Raw genomic sequence first — 20082 nt, forward strand, 5'->3', positions numbered from 1 at the left:
TCTCTAGGTTGGGATGTGGGAGAGAAAAGAGAGCAAAATCAGGAACAGAAGTGAGTTTTATGGGATAAAACCGGAAGGAAGTAGCAAGTCATAACGGAGATGGCTAGGAAAGGGAGTAGAGAAAAGAAAAAGGCACGCTGGGAACTTCCATAGCTACCCTTGGTATGGTTTTAGTTGGTGGGAATTAGCAATATCCTGAGGGGATAACGGTGGGGAGGAGACCTCTAGTCATTTATAAGACAAAGCAGAAGATTGGTATGTTGATAAAGGGACTGGCCATACTAGCATAGGGTGGTTTGTGGGCCCTGCCAAGCTTGACCACATCTGCACAGTTTCCCAGCACCAGGCAGTAGTGTAGTGGGTTAAGTGCACATGGCGCGAAGTGCAAGTACCCATGTAATGATTCTGGTTCAAGCTTCCAGCTCCCTACCTGCAGGAGGGTCACTTCACAGGCAGTGAAGCAGGTCTGCAGGTGTCTGTCTTTCTCTCCCTCTGTCTTCCCATCCTCTCTTGACTTCTCTTTGTCCTATCCAACAACAACAATGGCAATGGCAACAACAACAATAATAAACAAGGGCAACAAAAGGGAAAAAATAGCCTCCAGGAGCAGTGGATTCGTTGTGCAGGCACCAAGTTCCAGCAATAACCTTGGAGGGAAGAAAAAAAAAAAAGAGAAGAAAAAGAGAAATACTGGCAGTACTGCTCCATCTTTTGTGAAGCTTCCCCCACAGCTGATGGGGATTGGGAACTTGAATCATCATATGTGGTAACTTTCCTTCCTTCTATTCTGTGCACCTAGAAAGAGAAAGGAAGGTAGGACAAAAGGAGAGAAGAAAGGCAGAGTCAGTGAAAGATATTTATCAAGGTCCGCACTCCAAGTGCTCCCTAGTGGTGTTAGAATTCAAACTCAGGATTTCACAAGACATTAAGGTGTTTGTTCTACCTGCCATATTCTCATTTTGAAGACAAGACCAGTGCATCAGTAGCAAACAACGTCAAACAAAATCTTACTTAACTAATTAGGAACTTTTTTTTTTTTTGCCTCCAGGGTTACTGCTGGGGCTCGGTGCCTACACTACAAATCCACTGCTCCTGGAGGCCATTTTTCCCATTTTTTTGTTGCCCTGGTTGTTACCCTTGTTGTTGTTATTACTGTTGTCATTGCTGTTGTTGTTGGACAGGACAGAGAGAAATCTAGAGGGGGGAGAGAAAGATACCTGCAGACCTGCTTCACTGCTTGTGAAATGACCCTCTGCAGGTGGGGAGCTGGGGACTCGAACCGGTACCCTCATGCCAGTCCTTGCACTTTACACCCTGTGCACTTAACCGCTGCGCTACTGCCTGACCCCCTAATTAATAACTTAAATATTTTAGGAGTAAATGTTTTTGAAGATCAAGAAGTAAACACATCAATACTATACAGAAGGTTTTTTGTTTGTTTAGGATTTATTTTTCGTTATTTCACAAGAGATAGAGATTTACTTGGATAGAGAGAAGTCAGACCACCACTATAGTACATGTGGCACCAAGGATTGAACAAGGAGTGTGGGCATGCAGTTCCCACGCTCTGCCTGTTGACTATTACTCTGGCCACCAGGTAAAGGATTTTAAACAAATTCCTCAACTTCCTTTGCTGCAGTGAGAATAAGAAAATAGATTTTTCGGGGGCCGGGTGGTAGCTCAGTGGATTTAGCATGCATAGTGCAAAGCTCAAGGACTGGCCTAAGGATCCTGGTTTGATCCCCCATCTCTCCACCTGTGGGGGCGTCGCTTCACAAGTGGTGAAGCAGGTCTGCGGGTGTCTTTCTTTCTCCCTCTCTGTCTTCCCCATCTCTCTTCATTTCTCTCTGTCCTATTCAACAACGGCACCAAAAAGGAAAAAATGGCCTCCAGGAGCAGTGGATTCGTAATGCAGGCACCGAGCCCCAGCATTAACCCTGAAGGCAAGGAAAAAAAAAAGATTTTTGTCCGAATTATAGCTATATGCATTTTTACCTACAAGAATCTTAATTTCAAATGGATAGAAGTTCTGACAGCATTATTTTTTTTATCTCAGTCATATAAAATTGTTTCAGGAGAAGAAATAGAATATAGAATGGTATTACCTTTGAGTACATGGACATATTCATTACTAATATAGCCAATTTATAGATCTCTAAAATAGTCATTACAAGGCTATTTTTCAGTTTGTTCTTAAGTATTGAATAATTATAGACTGTTTAAATGCTTAATCCCACTGACTCACAGATTTGCTTCATTTTTTTGAAATGGATTTTTTTTTTTTCCTCCAGAGTTATTGCTGGGGCTCAGTGCCTGCACTACTAATCTACTGCTCCTTAAGGCCATTTTTCCCATTTTGTTGCCCTTGTTGCTGTTGTTGCTGTTGTTGGTTAGGGCAGAGAGAAATCAAGAAAGGAGAGGAAGACAGGGGGGAGAGAAAGATAGACACCTGCAGACCTACTTCACCACTTGTGAAACCACCCCCCCGTGCAGGTGGGGAGCTGGGGGCTCGAACCAGGATCCTTACTCAGGTCTGTTCACTTCACCCCATGCACACGTAACCTGCTGTGCTACCGCTCGGCTCCTCTTGAAATGGATTCTTTAAGAAAAAATCCAGAATCTTCCATTTTACTTAATTTACTTAATTTCTTTGAATTTCAGCCACATACCCTTCAGCTTTTTAAAGTTTCATTTCATTGTTCTTCCATCCATTGTAAGAAAAATCAACGTTACTAAAGAGGGTCTTTATTTTGTTTTTGTTTTTCTAGCCTGTGGTCAGCTGTTAGATGAGGTTCAAGTGACCTTATCCTTCCAGGACTGGCTGGCCAGTGTCACAGAGCGCATCCATCAAACCATGCACTATCAATTTGATGGTAAGTATTGGTCAGCCGATTGGGCTGCTGCTGAGCAGAAAAAATTAAAATAAGGGGGCTGGCGTAAGGACCCTGGTTCGAGCCCTCGGCTCCCCACCTGCAGGGGAGTCGCTTCACAGGCGGTGAAGCAGGTCTGCAAGTGTCTTTCTCTCCCCCTCTCTGTCTTCCCCTCCTCTCTCCATTTCTCTCTGTCCTATCCAACAACGAACATCAACAATGGCAATGATAATAACCACAACGAGGCTACAACAAGGGCAACCAAAAGGGAAAAAATGGCCTCCAGGAGCAGTGGATTCATGGTGCAGGCACCGAGCCCAGCAATAACCCTGGAGGAAAAACAAAAGTAAATTTTAAATAAAGGGTGTGGGCAAAATGGACAGAGGCAGTACAATCAAATGGCATGCACATTTTTACATATGTGAATACCTGTGTTCAAGCCCCAGAAATCACATGGGCGCACTCACTGTGCTCTAGTGAGTAGTAGAGTAGTGACGTGGTGTCTTTGTTTCTTCCTCCTCCCCCTCCTCCTCCCCCCTTCCTTCTTCTTCTCTCTTTCTCTCTCTTTCTCTCTCTCTCTCTCTCTCTTCCTGTGGTCTCTTTATTTTTTTATTTTTATTTTATTTTATTTTTTCTGGTCTCTTTATTTTGTATTGCCACCAGGGTTGTAGCTGGGACTCAGTGCTGATACAGTGAATCCATCTATCACTCACAGTGGCCTCTTTTTTCTCTTTTCTTTCTCTTTCACCCTTTCCTCTCCTTACCTTTCCTTTCTCTTTTGCTTGATAATATAAAGAGAAATTGTGAGGGGAAAGAAAGAGAAACAGAAACAGAGACACCCGTAGCACTACTTCACTACTTGTGAAGCACCCCTCCTGTAGATAGGAGCTGGGGTTTGAACCTGGTAGAGCACACATTTTTTTAAAGATTTTTAAAATATTTATTTATTTATTCCCTTTTGTTGCCCTTGTTGTTTTATTGTTGTTGTTGTTGTTGATGATGCCCTCGTTGTTGGATAGGACAGAGAGAAATGGAGAGAGGAGAGGAAGACAGAGGGGGAGAGAAAGACACCTGCAGACCTGCTTCACTGTGAAGTGACTCTTCTGCTGGTGGGGTGCCGGGGGCTCGAACCAGAATCCTTACGCTGTCCTTGTGCTTGGCGCCATGTGCGCTTAACCCACTGCGCTACAGCCCGACTCCCAGAACACACATTTTAGCATGAATGAGGCCCTTGGCCACCACATCGCAACACCTCCACAAGGAAGCTTCACAAGCAGTAGAATAGTGCTGCGGTGTCTCCTTCTCCTTGCCCCTCTATCCCTGTCTATCTGTTTCACACCCTCTATCTAGGGGGGAAAAGTATGCTAAGAATAGAGGAATCACGCAGGTATAGAACCTTAGCAATAAACCTGGTGCCAAAAAAATAAAATGAAAATACCTTACAAGGAATATATGCTAAGGGTTTAGCAGCCCAGCAGGTGGCGTAGTGGAGAAAGCATTAGACTGTCTAGCATGAGGTCCCTAGTTCAGTCCCCAGCATCACATAGTAATTCTCTGGTTCGATCTCCCTCTCATGCTTTCTTTCTTTTTCTTTATTAAAAAATTAATTAGTTAATTAATTAATTAATTCCTTTTGTTGCCCTTGTTTTATTGTAGTTATTGTTGTTATTGATGTTGTTGTTGGATAGGACAGAGAGAAATGGAAAGAGATGGGGAAGACAGAGAGGGGGAGAGAAAGATAGACACCTGCAGACCTGCTTCACCGTTTGTGAAGTGACTCCCCTGCAGGTGGGGAGCCGGGGCTTGAACCGGGATCCTTGTGCTTTGCGTGGCGCCACGTGCACTTAACCCACTGTGCTATCACCTGACTCGCTCATGCTTTCTTTTTAATAAATAAAAAACTAGCTTAAAAAAAAAGTTTTTTTATGTTTTGCATTTTATTTGATAGGACAGAAACTTAGAGGAAAGGAGGATAGAGAAGAAGAGAGGCACCTGAAGCGCTGCTTCACTACCCGCGAGGCTTTCTCCCTGCAGGTGGGGGCTGGGGACTTGAGCCCAGGTCCTTATACACTGCCATGTGTGCTTAACAGATGCATTCCTATTCTTTTTTTTTTTTAATTATTTTTAAAAAATATTTATTTTCCCTTTTGTTGCCCTTGTTTTTCATTGTTGTTGTAGTTATTATTGTTGTTAGATAGGACAGTCAGAAAAGGAGAGAGATGGGGAAGACAGAGAGGAGGAGAGAAAGACAGACACCTGCAGACCTGCTTCACCGCCTGTGAAGCGACTCCCCTGCAGGTGGGGAGCCGGGGACTCGAACCGGGATCCTTAAGCTGGTCCTTGCGCTTTGCATCACATGCGCTTAACCCGTTGTGCTACCGCCCGACTCCCGCATTCCTATTCTTGATCATCTGAGTGAGAACATGCATATTACTTTGCTTAGACAGAAATGATTAGGCATAACTGCTGAGGGTTAGCTAGGAGTAAATCAGAATGTCACTAATCCTTCAAAAGTAGGGTTAATGACTTGTTTGATTCACAGATGTCATATTTTTGCCCCGTATAAGGAAAACTCAGGGTATTTTTTTTTATTAGGAGGAGTTAATGATTTACAGTCAACAGTTGTTAGTTCATGTATAAAATTTCTCAGTTTTCTGCAAAACACTAACCCCTTACCCAGGTCCTCCTCCTCCATCATACACCAGGACCTGAACCCCCACCCCCCTGCTGATTCCTTAACTTTGCTACAGTACACCAAACCCAGTCCTGGTTGTGCTTTGTGTTTCCCCTTTCTGTTCTTCTTTCTCAACGTCTGTCTGTGAGTGAGGTCATCCTATGTTCATCCTTCTCTTTCTGGCTTATCTCACTTAACATGATTCCTTCAAGCTCTACCCAAGATGAGAGGAAGAAGGAGAATTCATCATTTTTCATAACTGGTAGTATTCCATTATATGTCTATATACTACAATTTTCTTTTTTTAATATTTATTTATTCCCTTTTGCTGCCCTTGTTTTATTGTTGTAGTTATTACCGTTGTTGTTATTGATGTCGTCGTTGTTGGATAGGACAGAGAGAAATGGAGAGAGGAGGGGAAGACAGAGGGGGAGAGAAAGATAGACAGCTGCACACCTGCTTCACCGCCTGTGAAGCGATTCCCCTGCAGGTGGGGAGCGGTGGGGCTCGAACCGGGATCCTTACGTTGGTCCTTGCGCTTTGCACCACCTGCGCTTAACCTGCTACGCTACTGCCTGATTCCCATGCTACAGTTTTCTTAACCACTTAACTGTTGTTGGACACCTGGGTGGCTTCCAGGTTTTGGCTATTACAAATTGTGCTGCTGTGAACATAGGTATTCACAGATATTTTGAATGGGTGTGTTTGGTTCCTTATGATATTTCCCTAGAAGGGTCATAGGGTAGGACAATTTCTAGCCTTCTGATAATTCTTCTTCTGATAATTTACTAATGTAAATTAGTCCAACAGAAGTTGGACTAATTTACATTCCTACCAGCAGTGCAGGAGGGTTACTTTGTCCCACAACCTCTTCGTCATTTGTTTTTGCTATCATTTCTGGTATAGGTATTTTTAAAATATTTAACTATGAGAGAAAAGGGGTGGGGGGTGGTGGAGAACACACACCAAAGCATTACTCTATTACCTGCGATGCCTGGGAATAGAACTCAGGACATCATGTTTGAAAATCCAGTGCTGGGAGTTGGGCGGTAGTGCAGCGGGTTAAGTGCAGGTGGTGCAAAGCACAAAGACCGGCTTAAGGACCCTGGTTTGAGCCCCCAGTTCCCCACCTGCAGGGGAGTCGCTTCACAGGCAGTGAAACAGGTCTGCAGGTGTCTTTCTCTCCCCTCTCTGTCTTCCCTTCCTCTCTCCATTTCTCTCTGTCCTATCCAACAATAATGACATCAATAACAACAAAAATAATAACTACAGTGGCAACAGAAGGGAATAAATAGATAAATAAATATTAAAAAAAAAAATCCAGTGCTTTATTGACTGTACCACCTCCTAGGCCACACCTCAGTGGTATTTATTACTACTGCCTCTCCATACTGTTACTTCTATCTCTCCATACACATCATAAAGCCCTCTGAGTTTCTCTAAGTGAGTTTTTTTTTATATTATAGGTAAACCAGAACCCCTTGTGTTCCACATTCCTCAGTCTTTTTTTGATGCTTTGCAACAGAGGATTTCTATAGGAAGTGCAAAGAAACGGCTCCCCAACTCCACCACAGGTATGGGATATTTTCTAAAGAATTGCAGTCGATGTTGTGATCTTTGAGAATTGTATTTGGAAAAATCATGGGAATTTTCAGAATTAGGACTTACAGTCACATGTCCAAAACATGAAGGCTTAACCAGTCAACTTTGGGAAGAATCACTCTTTGACAGTTCCATAGTCATTCCATTAAGCATTCACAGATTCAGAATGTGCAGACTTTGTAAAAGAACAACAAAATTGTCCACCAATCAACTGGTCTTTTTCTGCTGCAGTGAATATAATTCAGCTGTAGAGCTGACATGCCTGAGTCTCTTTCTTCAATCCCTAGTACCCACATATGCCAGAGTGGTGGTGTAGTTTCTTTTTCTCATATGAAATAAATGAATCTGTTTTTTTCTATAAAAGTCTGATTTGGGGAGTCAGGCGGTAAAGCAGTGGGTGAAGCACATGTGGCGCAAAGCGCAAGGACCGGCTTAAGGATCCCTGTTCAAGCCCCTGGCTCAACACCTGCAGGGGAGTCACTTCACAAGCAATGAAGCAGGTCTGCAGGTGTCTTTCTCTCCCCCTCTCTGTCTTCACTTAATGTCCCCATTTCTCTCTGTCCTATCCAACAACGATGACAACAACAATAATAACTACAACAATAAAACAACAAGGGCAACAAAAGGGAATAAATAAATAAATATTTTTTTAAAATCTGATGTTTTTTTCTACATATAAAACAAGTCCAACAAAAATATTTCAAGCATCAAATGCCACTTGGACTGGTTTCTTAGAAACATTACAGTATGTATCAAAAACAACTTTTTTTCCCCCCAAAAGCAACTTCTTAAAAGATTAATGATCCAGGTGGTGGCATACCAGATAGAAAGCACATGTTAGGGAGTCGGGCTGTAGCGCAGCGGGTTAAGCGCAGGTTGCGCAAAGCACAAGGATTGGCATGAGGATCCCGGTTCGAACCCCGGCTCCCCACCTGCAGGGGAGTCACTTCACAGGCGGTGAAGCAGGTCTGCAGGTGTCTATCTTTCTCTCCCCCTCTCTGTCTTCCCCTCCTCTCTCCGTTTCTCTCTGTCCTATCCAGCAACGACGACAACAACAATAATGACTACAACAATAAAAAAACAACAAGGGCAACAAAAGGGAATAAATAAATAAAATTTAAAAAATTAAAAAAAAAAGAAAGCATATGTTAAAATGTGTGAAGACCTGGGATTAAGTCTCCACTTTGCACCTGCAAGGGGCAAACTTCACAGTGAACCAAGGCTGTGTCTCCCTCTTTGTGTCTCTGTATTTGTTGAATGAATAAAATATATTTTTTAAAAACTTAATTTGAAGGGAGTCGGGCTGTAGCGCAGCGGGTTAAGCGCAGGTGGCGCAAAGCACAAGGACCGGCATAAGGATCCCGGTTCGAGCCCCGGCTCCCCACCTGCAGGGGAGTCGCTTCACAGGCGGTGAAGCAGGTCTGCAGGTGTCTATCTTTCTCTCCTCCTCTCTGTCTTCCCCTCCTCTCTCCATTTCTCTCTGTCCTATCCAACAACGACAACAACAATAATAACTACAACAATAAAACAACAAGGACAACAAAAGGGAATAAATAAAATTAAAATATATATATATAAAAAAAAAACTTAATTTGAGGGCAGTAGTGCAGCAGGTTATGCGCACGTGGTGCAAAGCACAACGACCGACGAAAGGCTCCTGGATCAAGCCCGAGAGTCGCTTCACAAGCGGTGAAAGAGGTCTGCAGATGTCTTTCTCTTCCCCTCTCTGCCTTCCCCATTTCTCTTCATTTTTCCTAGCCAACAACGACAGCAATAACAACAAGAGCAACAAAGGGGGAAAAAATGGCCTCCAGGAGCAGTGGATTTGTGGTGTAGGCACCGAGCCCCAGCAATAACCCTGGAGGCAAAAACAAAACAAACAAAAAAAAAACACCTTAATTTATTTATGATAGAGAAAAAAAAAATCAGAGCATCGCTCTGACTACTGCATCACTTCTTAGCCACAAAACATTTTTTCTATACTTCTCTATTTTAAATACTTTGTTCATTTTTGACATTTTTATCATGAAAAAAAGTATTTTTAATGAGAGAGAAAGACAGTGAAAGATGACAGCACTGCTCAGCTCTGGCATATAGTGGAGGTGGTAGTTGAACCTGGGATCTCACAGCCTCAGGCATGAAAGTGTTTTGTGTAACCATTATGCTGTCTCCCCAAACCCATTCCCAGTTCGTTTTTTTTTTTAACATATTTATTTATTTATTTATTTATTTTTCCTGTTTGTTGCCCTTATGGTCGTCATTGGATAATACAGAGAGAAATCAAGAGAGGAGGGGGAGACAGAGAGGGGAGAGAAAGATACCTGCAGACCTGCTTCACTGCCTGTGAAGCAAACCCCCTGCAGGTGGGCAGCTGGGCGATCAAACTGGGATTCTTACGCTTGTCCTTATGCTTCGCACCATGTGTGCTTAACCCACTGCACTATAGCCTGACTCTCAATTCTCGGTTTATTATGGAAAAAAAAAATTACGTTTATTGTAGCTCATAGGATTGGAACTTTTTAATTTTTTTAAATATATATATGTGTGTGTGTGTGTGTGTGTGTGTGTGTGTGTGTGTGTGTGTATTTATTGTTGCCCTGGATGTAATTTTTATTTTTTTAACCAGAGCACTGCTCAGCTCTGGTTTTTAAAAATTAAGTTACTTTTGTTGCTCTTGTTTTTTATTGTTGTAGTTGTTACTGATGTCGTCATTGTTGGATAGGACAGAGAGAAATGGAGAGAGGAGAGGAAGACGGGGAGAGAAAGATAGACATCTGCAGACCTGCTTCACCACTTGTGAATCGATTCCCCTGTGGTTGGGGAGCAAGGAGCTCAAACTGTGATCCTTATGCAGTGTGCTTTGCGCTACCTGCACTTAATCTACTGTGCTACCGCCCGACTCCCTTGTTCATTACGCCAGGTCTGCTGCATTGCTTCATGCTGTGGTCTATTTACATAATCACTGTCTTGCCTGAGACCCGCCCTGCCTGCAGGGTATTGGTTTAATCCCCATTGGTTAGATGGAAGCTTTCTTTCTATGTTCTGTTCGTGCTCTTTTTTTGCTCCGCTCCTTCTCCTAGTCATTTCCTTTCCCTTTGCCACTTCTGGTGAAGGGATACATAAAAGGCGATGTATCTGATCAATAAACGAGGGCATATTGCGTTCCTCGGCTTTGAGTTCCTGGTCGTCTCTCTCCCGCCCGCAAAGCTAGCCCGGCATCTGGCGCCTGAACGGGGACCAGCATTCCCTCAAACTTTTTAATTTTTTTTAGATAGAGGCAGAGAGAATGAAACAGCACAGCAGCAAAACTTTCTTTTCTTTTTCCTTTTTCCTTTTTTCTTTACCAGAGCACTGCTCAGCTCTGGCTAATGGTACAGGGGATTGAACCTGGGACTATGGAGCCTTAGGCATGCTTGTCTGTTTGCATAACCATTATTCTATCTACCCCCAACCCCTAAAACTTTTTCTAATATGGTGAAGGGTGGTCTTGGCCTGGGTTAAGCACATGGCAAAGCATCACATTATCCAGTGAGCTATTTCCTGAGCCCAGCATTGGAACATCATTTATTTATTTAGTTCAGATGTTCAGATAGAAACAGAGAAATTGAGAGGGAATAAGGAGATAGAAAGGAAGGGAGAAAGAATAACACTTGTAGCACTGCTTCACTGTTTCTGAAGCTTTCCCACTGCAGGTGGGGACTGGAGGCTTGAACCTGAGTCCTTATGTATTGTAACATGTGCACTGGGGGTGGGGGGGAGATAGCATAGTGGTTATGCAAACTGACTCAATGCTTGAGGCTCCCAGGTTCAATTCCCCGCACCACCATAAATAAGCCAGAGCTGAGCAATGTTCTGGCAACAAACAAACAAACAAATGTCTGCTCTACTAGGTGTATTAGCACGCAACCATCTAGCCCCAGAACAGCTTTTTTCACTACAGGTCTGCTCAGCTCTGCATATGGTATTTCTAGGAATTGAATCTGAGACCTTTGGTATCTTAGTCATGAAAGTCTTTGTGTAATCATTATGGTATCTCCCCAGCACCACCTCTAACACTCTTAAATTATATTATTTTTATACTTTTTTTAATGTAGTGTGTGTGTGTGTGTGTGTGTGTGTGTGCAGCATCTTTCTACTAGAAATTTCAAGATACTTACTAAATAGTGAAAAGGAAGAAGAAGGAGAGTCCAGAGAAAAGGAAGAAGAGGGAGTCGTGTGGTAGCGCAGCAGGTTAAGCGCACGTGGCACAAAGGGCAACGACCGTTCCAAGGATCCCGGTTCGAGCCCCCGGCTCCCCTCCTGCAGGGGGGTCGCTTCACAGGTGGTGAAGCAAGTCTGTGGGTGTCTGTCTTTCTCTCCCCCTCTCTGTCTTCCCCTCCTCTCTCCATTTCTCTCTGTCCTATCTAACAATGATGACATCAGTAACAACAATAACTACAACAACAATGGGAAAAAAGGGCAACAAAAGGGAAAATAAATAAATATGAAAAAAAAGGAAGAAGAATGTCTAGTGGCAAATAGTCCAAGAATAAGTGTATATATAGTTAGAAATCAGCGCTATGAGTGTCAGAGATAGCATAATGGTTATGCAAGCAGACTCTCATGCCTGAGCACAAGATCCAAGGTTCAGTCACCTGACCACCGTAAGCCAGAGCTGAGCAATGCTCTGGTAAAATAAATAAATAATAAGTATTATTACTAATACATATATTTTTTTTTCTAGTATAAAACTATACCCCTAGGGCCAGGTGGTGGCACACTTGGTTAAGTTATTAACAAAATAACTAGAAAGTGGGCAACATCTACAACTCAAGAGGGGCTGGGTGGTGGTGCACCTGGTTGAGCACACAGGTCACAGTACACAAGGACCTGGATGTGAGGGCGATCCGGCTGCGACATCTGTCACCCTAATGATCGCCAGGGTTGATTGGGCTGATCTGGCTGGCTAGGCAGGTGTCCCTTTCCTCACTCACGGATTCATGTGCGTCCCTCCCGAAGCTGCATGCTTGGTCAAAGAGGGCAGCCTTGCCTGAATAGAGAGGGACTAGAGACGGACAGGTCTTCAGTTAAGGGTGTTAAGAGTAGCTGCGCTCCTGTGCTCTCAAAACACAAGGACCTGGGTTTGAGTCCCCAGTTCCTACCTGCAGGGAGAAAGTTTTTCAGGTGGTGAAGCAGTGCTGCAGGTGTCTCTCTGTCTCTATTTATTATTATTAATTATTACTATTATTTACCAGAACACTGCTCAGGTCAGGCTTATGGTGGTGCAGGGGATTGAACCTGGGACTTCAGAGTCTCAGCCGTGATTCTCTTTGCATAACCATTATGCTATTGACCCTTGCCGTCACTTCCTCTCTCCCTTTTTTTAAATTTTCTTTTTATGATTTTTTTTAAACCAGAGCACTGCTCAACTCTGGCTGCTGGTGGTACAGGGGCTGGACCTGGGACTTTAACCATTATGCTACCTACCCCTGCCCCATCTCTTCCTCTCTATCTCCAGCTTCCCTCTTGATTTCTGACTATCTCTAGCTGATAAATAAAGATAATAAAAAAGTAAAAAAAAAAAAAATACAGGGCAAGAGTAGATGTTTTTTTTTTTTTTTTTGTCATCTAATTTTGTCCCATTTTTACTTTGAAGCTTTCGTTCGGAAAGATGCCTTACCACTGGGATCCTTTTCAAAATATACTTGGCATATCACTAATATCCTACAAGTTAAACAAATCTTAGATACCCCAGAGGTAAGTGTTTATGTCTATTATTTGTGTGTGTGTGTGTGGGGGGAACAAGTGGAGGAAATATATTTGTACCAATTTCTTGCTTTATGAACACTAAAATTTTTTCCAAAGTAAGTATTCAGAAATGCCATGGCTTTATAACTCAGACTCGATTTTTTTAAAAAAGTATTTTTAGATTTATTTTTATTATATTTATTCAATAGAGACAGCCAGAAATTGAGAGGGAAGGGGGAGATGGAGAGGGAGAGAGACAGAGAGACACCTGCAGCCCTACGTCACCACTCCTGAAGTTTTCCCCCTGCAGGTGGGGACCAGGGACTTGAACCTGGGTCCTTGCACACTGTAATGTGTGCAGTTAACCAGGTGTGCCACCACCTGGCCCCTTTTTAAAGCTTTTATGTATTTATTAATGAGAAAGATAGTAGGAGGAGAGAGAAAAGAACTCAGCATCACTCTGACCCATGTGCTGCCGGGGATTGAACTCAGGACCTCATACTTGAGAGTCCAAAGCTTTATCACTGTGCCACCTCCCGGACCACAGACTCTGATTTTAATAGATGTTCCCTGTAGCTTAAGACAGAAATTTAAATAGGCATATACTTTTTCTCTGTCCTTGAGGTCAGAAAACATGGATTTTTTCTTTTTAAATAAATGATTCCCTACTAGCTTTAGAGAATCCTAGATAACTGGCAGCTAGAAATAATTTGAAATTATATACTATTTGTGAAGTCAGTGGGTCCAGCATAATGAAACTTCCCCAAATTTCAATGTAGTTGTTCTTTTTCTTTCTTTCTTTTTTTAATCAGAGCACTGTTCAGCTTTGATTCAAGATGGAGCTGGGGGTTCAACTTGGGACCTCAGAACTTCAGAGAGGAGTGAAATCCTCTTTCTTTCTTCCCTCCTTTCTTTCTTTCTTTCTTTCTTTCTTTCTTTCTTTCTTTCTTTCTTTCTTTCTTTCTTTCTTTCTTTCTTTCTTTCTTTCTTTCTTTCTTTTCCAGAGCTCCATTCAGGTCTGGTTTATGGTAGTGTGAGGGATTAAACCTGGGACCTTGTAGTCTCAGGCATGAGGATGTCTTTACATAACTGTTAGACTATCTCCCAGACCCATGAAATTTACTTCTCATTAGAAAATGTTTGTTTAGCTCATATTGTTTTTCAGAAGGCAAGTAGTAACTTTTTTTTCTTTTTTTGCCTGAAAGGTTATTTGCTGGGGCTTGGTGCAGGCACTGCGAATCCACAGCTCCTGGCAACCATTTTACTTGATAAGACAGACAGAAATTGAGAGAGGAGGGGGAGATAAAGGAGAGAGAAAGATAGATGGGGGTAGATAGCATAATGGTTATGCAAAGAGATTTTCATGCCTGAGGCTCCAAAGTCACAGGTTCAATTCTTCCCAGAGCAGTGCTCTGGTAAAAAAATAAATAGATAAATAAAAGAGACTTAAATGCACATGGCGCAAAGCACAAGGACCAGCATAAGAATCTGGGTTTGAGCCCCTGGCTCTCCACCTGCAGGGGGGTCGCCTCACAAGGCGGTGAAGCAGGTCTGTAGGTGTCTGTTTTTCTCTCCCCCTCTGTGTCTTCCCCCTCTCGATTTCTCTTTGTCTTATCCAACAATAATGACAGCAATAACAACAGTAATAACAACAATGATGAACAACAAGGGCAATAAAAGGGAAAAAATAGCTTCCAGGTGCAGGCACCGAGCCCCAGCAATAATCCTAGAGGCAAAATAAAATAAAAGAGACAAAAAGGAAAGTCATGAATGATTTTAGGGAAAAAGAGCAATTTTTCTAACGGAAGTTACTTGAAAATTAAAAGGGGAGACTTTAGGGGCTGGGTGGTAGTATACCCAGTTGAGCACATATATTACCATGCTCAAGGACCAGGCTTCTAACCTTCAGTCCTCACCTGTAAGGGAGAATTTCTCTGTCTTATCAAATAAAAGAAGGAAAAGAGGGCTTTCACGGGAACGCAGTGGGTTAAGCACTAGGATAAGATCCGGGTTGAGCCCCAGCTCCAGGGGAGTCGCCTCACAAGCAGTGAAGCAGGTCTGCCAGTGCTTATCTTTCTCTCCCCCTCTCTGTCTTCCCCTCCTCTCTCCATTTCTCTCTGTCCTATCCAACAATGATGACATCAATAACAACAACAATAATAACTACAACAAAAACAAGGGCAACAAAAGGGAAAAAATAAAATTAAAAAGGAAAAGGAAAAAAGGGGTGAGAGATACCTGCTAGAATCAGTAGATTCAATGTAAAGGCACGCAGTGAGTCCCAGCAATAACTTCAATTAAAAGAAGATGGGGAAGTACTAATTAATTTGAATTACTTAATAGATAAAAGATCTGTTGTCTGCTTTGAAAGTTTTTCTTTTTCTTTTTTGCTTCCAGGATTATTGCTGGGGCTCAGTGCCTGCACTGCAAATACACTACTCCTGGAGGCCATTTTTCCCATTTTGTTGCACTTGTTACCTTGTTGTCATTATTGTTATTGTTGGATAGGACAGAGAGAAATAGAGAGAAGAGGGGAGACAGAGAGGGGGAGGAAAGATAGATACCTTCAGACCTGCTTCACCACCTCTGAAGCGACCCCCCTGCAGGTGGGGAGCCAGGGGCTGGAACCGGAGTCCTTGCACTTCATGCCACGTGGGCTTAACCCGCTGTGCTATCCATCCAGCCTCCTGAAAGTTTTTCTTTTTTTCTGATTTTTTTTTCATTGGTATTTCTGTGTACAGATGCCCTTGGAAATTACCAGGAGTTTTATCCAGAACCGTGATGGCACTTATGAGCTATTTAAATGCCCCAAAGTGGAAGTTGAAAGTATAGCAGAAACTTATGGTCGTATAGAAAAGCAGCCAATACTTCGACCCTTGGAACTCAAAACCTTCCTCAAAGTTGGTAAGTGAATGATAGTTTCAGTGGTGCATCTTCCTTTGGAGGTCATCATTGTGCAGGGCTCCTTAATGAGGACATGGAAGTCGGGAGGTAGTGCAGTGGGTTAAGCACATGTGGTGCAAAGCACAAGGGCTGGCTTAAAGATCCCGGTTTGAGCCCCCGGCTCCCCATCTGCAGGGGTGTCACTTTACAAGAGGTGAAGCAGGTTTGCAGGTGTCTTTCTCTCCCGTTCTCTGTCTTCCCCTCCTCTCTCCATTTCTCTCTGTCCTGCCCAACAACAATGACATCAATAATAATAACAAGGGTAACAAAAAGGGAATAAATTAATATTTAAAAAAAATAGAGGGGAGTTGTTGGGCTTGCGTTGCGGGCAAGAGAGAGAGATGATCCAGGAACCAAGCTCTTGGCGGTAGCAATACAAATCTTTATTCATGCCGGAGCCCCAGAGTTGGGCGTGAGTGCAGCGGATTAGGCCAGGTAGAGCCAAAAACCGAAATGGTTGGCGTCTGCCTCCCCTGCACACCTGCCCTCCTCTAGGTCTGGACGAGGAAGAAAGAAGAGAAGAGAGAGAAGCCAGAAACAGAAGTGGCTTTTATAGGATAAAACTGGAAGTGGCAAGATGGAAATGGAAATGGCTAGGAAAGGGGGTGGAGAAAGGCAAAAGTTTCCTTAGCAACTGTTGTGATGGTTTTAGCCGGTGGGATTAATGTTACCCTGCAGGCAGGCTGGGTCTTGAGATAGAAAGAAGATAGATCAATGGGTGGGGATCTTTCAGGCAAAACAATGATTATGTAAATAGGCCATACTATCAGCAATGCAGGATGGAGCAGGGGAGCTGGCTTAATGCCAGACAGGGAGTTGAGAGCTAGTAGCGCAGCTGGTTAAGCGCACATGGTGTGAAGCTCAAGGACCAGCATAAGGATCCCGTGGTTTGAGCCCCCACCAGCAGGGAAGTTGCTTCACAGGTGGTGAAGCAGGTCTGCAGGTATCTATCTTTCTCTCCCCCTCTCTGTCTTCCCCTCCTTTCTCCATTTCTCTCTGTCCTATCCAACAACAACGACATCAATAACAACAACAATAATAACTGTAAAAACAATAAAAAGCAACAAGGGTAACAAAAGGGAAAATAAATAAATGTAAAAAAAAGATATACTCATGAAGTGTTTGATAGCAGTAATAGGATAAGGTGTTTTGTTTCATTTAATCTCGTTTTTTTTTTTTTAAAGATTTATGTGGGGCATGGTCTGGGAGGTGGCAGAGTTGATAAGTCATTGACCTCTCAAACATGAGGTTCCGAGTTCGTCCGCAGCAGTATATGTACCAGAGTCATGTCTGGTTTTTTCTTTTTCTTATCCTATATTTCTCATAAATAAATAAATAAATACAATCTTAAAAAAAAAACAAAAAAAGATTTATGTGGAGCGATGCTGGGGTCCCACTAGGTGGGGGCGACAGACCAGAGCATCACTCTTATCCATACAATAACAGGGATCAAACTTGGAACCTCAAGCTTGAAGGTCCAATGTTTCATCCACTGAAATCACCTCCTGGGCTGCTTCATTTTTAACTTACCAGTTTGATTCTCAGCTCTGGCTTATGATGGTGCTGGAGATCCAGTGCTATTTTTTTTTAATATATTTTATTTATTTATTTATTTATTTATTTATTCCCTTTTGTTGCCCTTGTTGTTTTATTGTTGTAGTTATTATTGATGTTGTTGGATAGGACAGAGAGAAATGGAGAGAGGAGGGGAAGACAGAGAGGGGGAGAGAAAGACACCTGCAGACCTGCTTCACCGCCTGTGAAGTGACTCCCCTGCGGGTGGGGAGCTGGGGGCTGGAACCAGGATTCTTACACTGATCCTTGCGCTTTGCACACGTGCGCTTAACCTGCTGCACTACCGCCCGACTCCCCCAGTGCTATTTTTTAAGAGTTATTTATTTATTTTTAAATTTTTATTTTATTTATTTTCCTTTATGCCGGTCCTTGTGCTTTGCACCACCTGTGCTTAACCTGCTGCGCTACCACCCAACCCCCAAGAGCTATTTATTTGTGGGAGGGGGAGGGGAGCAGGGAAGGAGGGAGACTTAGAGAGGGAACCAGAACATCACTGCAGCACATAGCATGGCAGGAACTCAACTCAGGACTTAATACTTGCTACTGTTTTTACCTCTTGAACTGCAATATAGTGTTTTGTTTTGTTTTTTGCCTCCAGGGTTATCACTGGGGCTGGATGTCTGCACTGCTATTCCACTGTTCCTGGAGGCCATTTTTTCCATTTTGTGCTTTGTTGTTATTGCTGCTGTTGTTGGATAGAACAGAGAGAAATCAAGAGAGGAGGGGAAGACAAAGAAGGGGAGAGAAATAGACACCTTCACCACTTGTGAAGCAACCCCCCTGCAGGTGGGGAGCTGGGGGCTTGAACCAGGATCACTGAGCCAGTCCTAGCACTTTATGCCATGTGTGCTTTACCCGATGCCCTACTGCAAGCCCCCTTCTGTCCAGTGCTTTTAAAACAAAACTATCGTGGTCCAGGAGGTGCTGCACATCGATAAAGCTTTGGACTCTCAAGCGTGAGGTCTCAAGTTCGATCCCCAGCAGCACACGTGCCAGAGTGATGTCTGGTTCTTTCTCTCCTGTCTTTCTCATAAATAAATAAAATCTTTTTAAAAAAAAAAAACTATCTTTGAGAGATGGGAGGGTGGAGATACAGGAACTTTGGTGTTAGTGTGGGTTGGAACTAACTATATATCATAGTCTTAAAATATTGTAACCCACTATTAATCACAAATAAAAATGGGGAAAAATTATAAGGTGGGTGGGAGTAGATAGCATAATGGCTATACAAAAAGACATCTCCTGTCTGAGGTTTTAAGGCCTCAGGTTCAATGTCCACCATAAGCCAGAGTTGAGCAGTGCTCTGGTAAAAAAAAAAAAAATGATAAGGGCTGGGCAGTGGTGCACCCAATGGAGTACACACATTGCTATGCTCAAAGACCCAGGGATCTAGGTGGTGGCACACCTGGTTGAGAGAACATGTTCCAGTGTACAACGATCCAGGTTCAAGCCCCCGATCTGCAAGTGGTGAAGCAGGGCTGCAGGTGTCTTTCTGTCTCTTGCCCTCTCTATCTCCCCCTCACCCCCAGATTTCTCTCTGTCCTTACCCAAATAAATTTAAAAAATATTTTTAAAAAGAAGTAAAGCCTGTCCAGACTGAAGTTTTAGAATTGTACTAATTCAATATTCCCTTCTTTTCTCATCAGGAAACACGTCCCCAGATCAAAAAGAACCAACACCTTTCATTATTGAGTGGATTCCAGATATCCTTCCCCAATCCAAAATTGGTGAATTGCGGATCAAGTTTGAATATGGTCACCACCGGAATGGGCATGTGGCAGAGTACCAAGAACAGAGGCCTCCCCTGGAACAGCCTTTGGAACTTGCCCCTCTGACCACCATCACTTTCCCTTGATGTAAAACCAACTATTCTTTTGCTGCTAAATTTGCACATCCCTACCCTTTGACTTTAAATTAGGCACTTAATTAGTCCTGTTCATTAATGAACTGCTCTTAGCTAACATGAAATTTTTCATATAGTCATGTGGATTCTGTTGGAGAAACACTCTTATAAATAGTCTTTTTGGTGCTGCAGTGTATAGTCTTCATTATAAATTGGGTGGTATTTTTGGCTAGAATTTTAAAAGGAACAAAAAGAAAACTAGCTGGCTTTCCTTCTTAAAAGACTCATCTTTAGAGTTTGTTTATATCTTTTTCTAACTTTCTAAGAGGTTAGCAGCATTTCACCCCAGACCAATAGTGATGGAAAGTTAACAATCTTCTTGCTAGGGCAGAATGTTAAAGATCATTGGGCAGAGTTACAGTTTTGCGCTTTGCTTCTATTCTGAAATAAAGTACAATGTCTCTATTTTTTTCTAAATTATATCTTGTGTTGACTGGTTATAAAATTATAGACCCTTTGGAAAATTTAGATGATACTAAAATAGGAAAGAGAAGGTCCAAGTGTCATGAGAATATTGGCATTTAAACAATGTTTATGGTTGCCTACTTACTTGGTATTCAGTTCCTTATTATCCAAAAGGTTTAAAGGTAGTAAAATTTGATTCCTTTTTCGAAGCTCATTAATCACAGAATAGAGATACTAGAAGTCACTAAAGTAGAAGTCTTCTCTCAAAGAAAAAGAAAAGGAGAAGGAGTAAGAGGCACAGGGCTGGGTGGAGGTGTACCTGATAGAGCCGAGGACATTATAGTACCCAAAGACCTGGGTTCAAGCTCCTGGTCCCTACCTAT

General features: G+C 42.7%; 1 protein-coding gene across 4 annotated transcripts in view; it reads left to right on the forward strand.

Annotated features, from left to right (window-relative positions):
* C3H2orf42 (chromosome 3 C2orf42 homolog) overlaps positions 1 to 19711 on the forward strand; it is a 41475-nt gene extending 21764 nt beyond the window's left edge. For 2 of the 4 annotated variants that reach the window (XM_060187153.1, XM_060187154.1), the window contains 5 exons: positions 2769 to 2873; positions 7011 to 7118; positions 12782 to 12882; positions 15615 to 15777; positions 19038 to 19711. In XM_060187153.1, coding sequence (XP_060043136.1) covers positions 2769 to 2873; positions 7011 to 7118; positions 12782 to 12882; positions 15615 to 15777; positions 19038 to 19246 — 686 coding nt within the window. In that variant the 3' untranslated portion in view covers positions 19247 to 19711. The remainder of the gene's footprint in view (positions 1 to 2768; positions 2874 to 7010; positions 7119 to 12781; positions 12883 to 15614; positions 15778 to 19037) is intronic. The other 2 variants (XM_060187155.1, XM_060187157.1) reach the window with 2 other exon arrangements.
* The last annotated feature ends 371 nt before the right edge of the window (positions 19712 to 20082 follow it).

The sequence above is a fragment of the Erinaceus europaeus genome, chromosome 3 (assembly GCF_950295315.1).
Source record: "Erinaceus europaeus chromosome 3, mEriEur2.1, whole genome shotgun sequence".
In the NCBI taxonomy this organism is placed as follows: Eukaryota; Metazoa; Chordata; class Mammalia; order Eulipotyphla; family Erinaceidae; genus Erinaceus; species Erinaceus europaeus.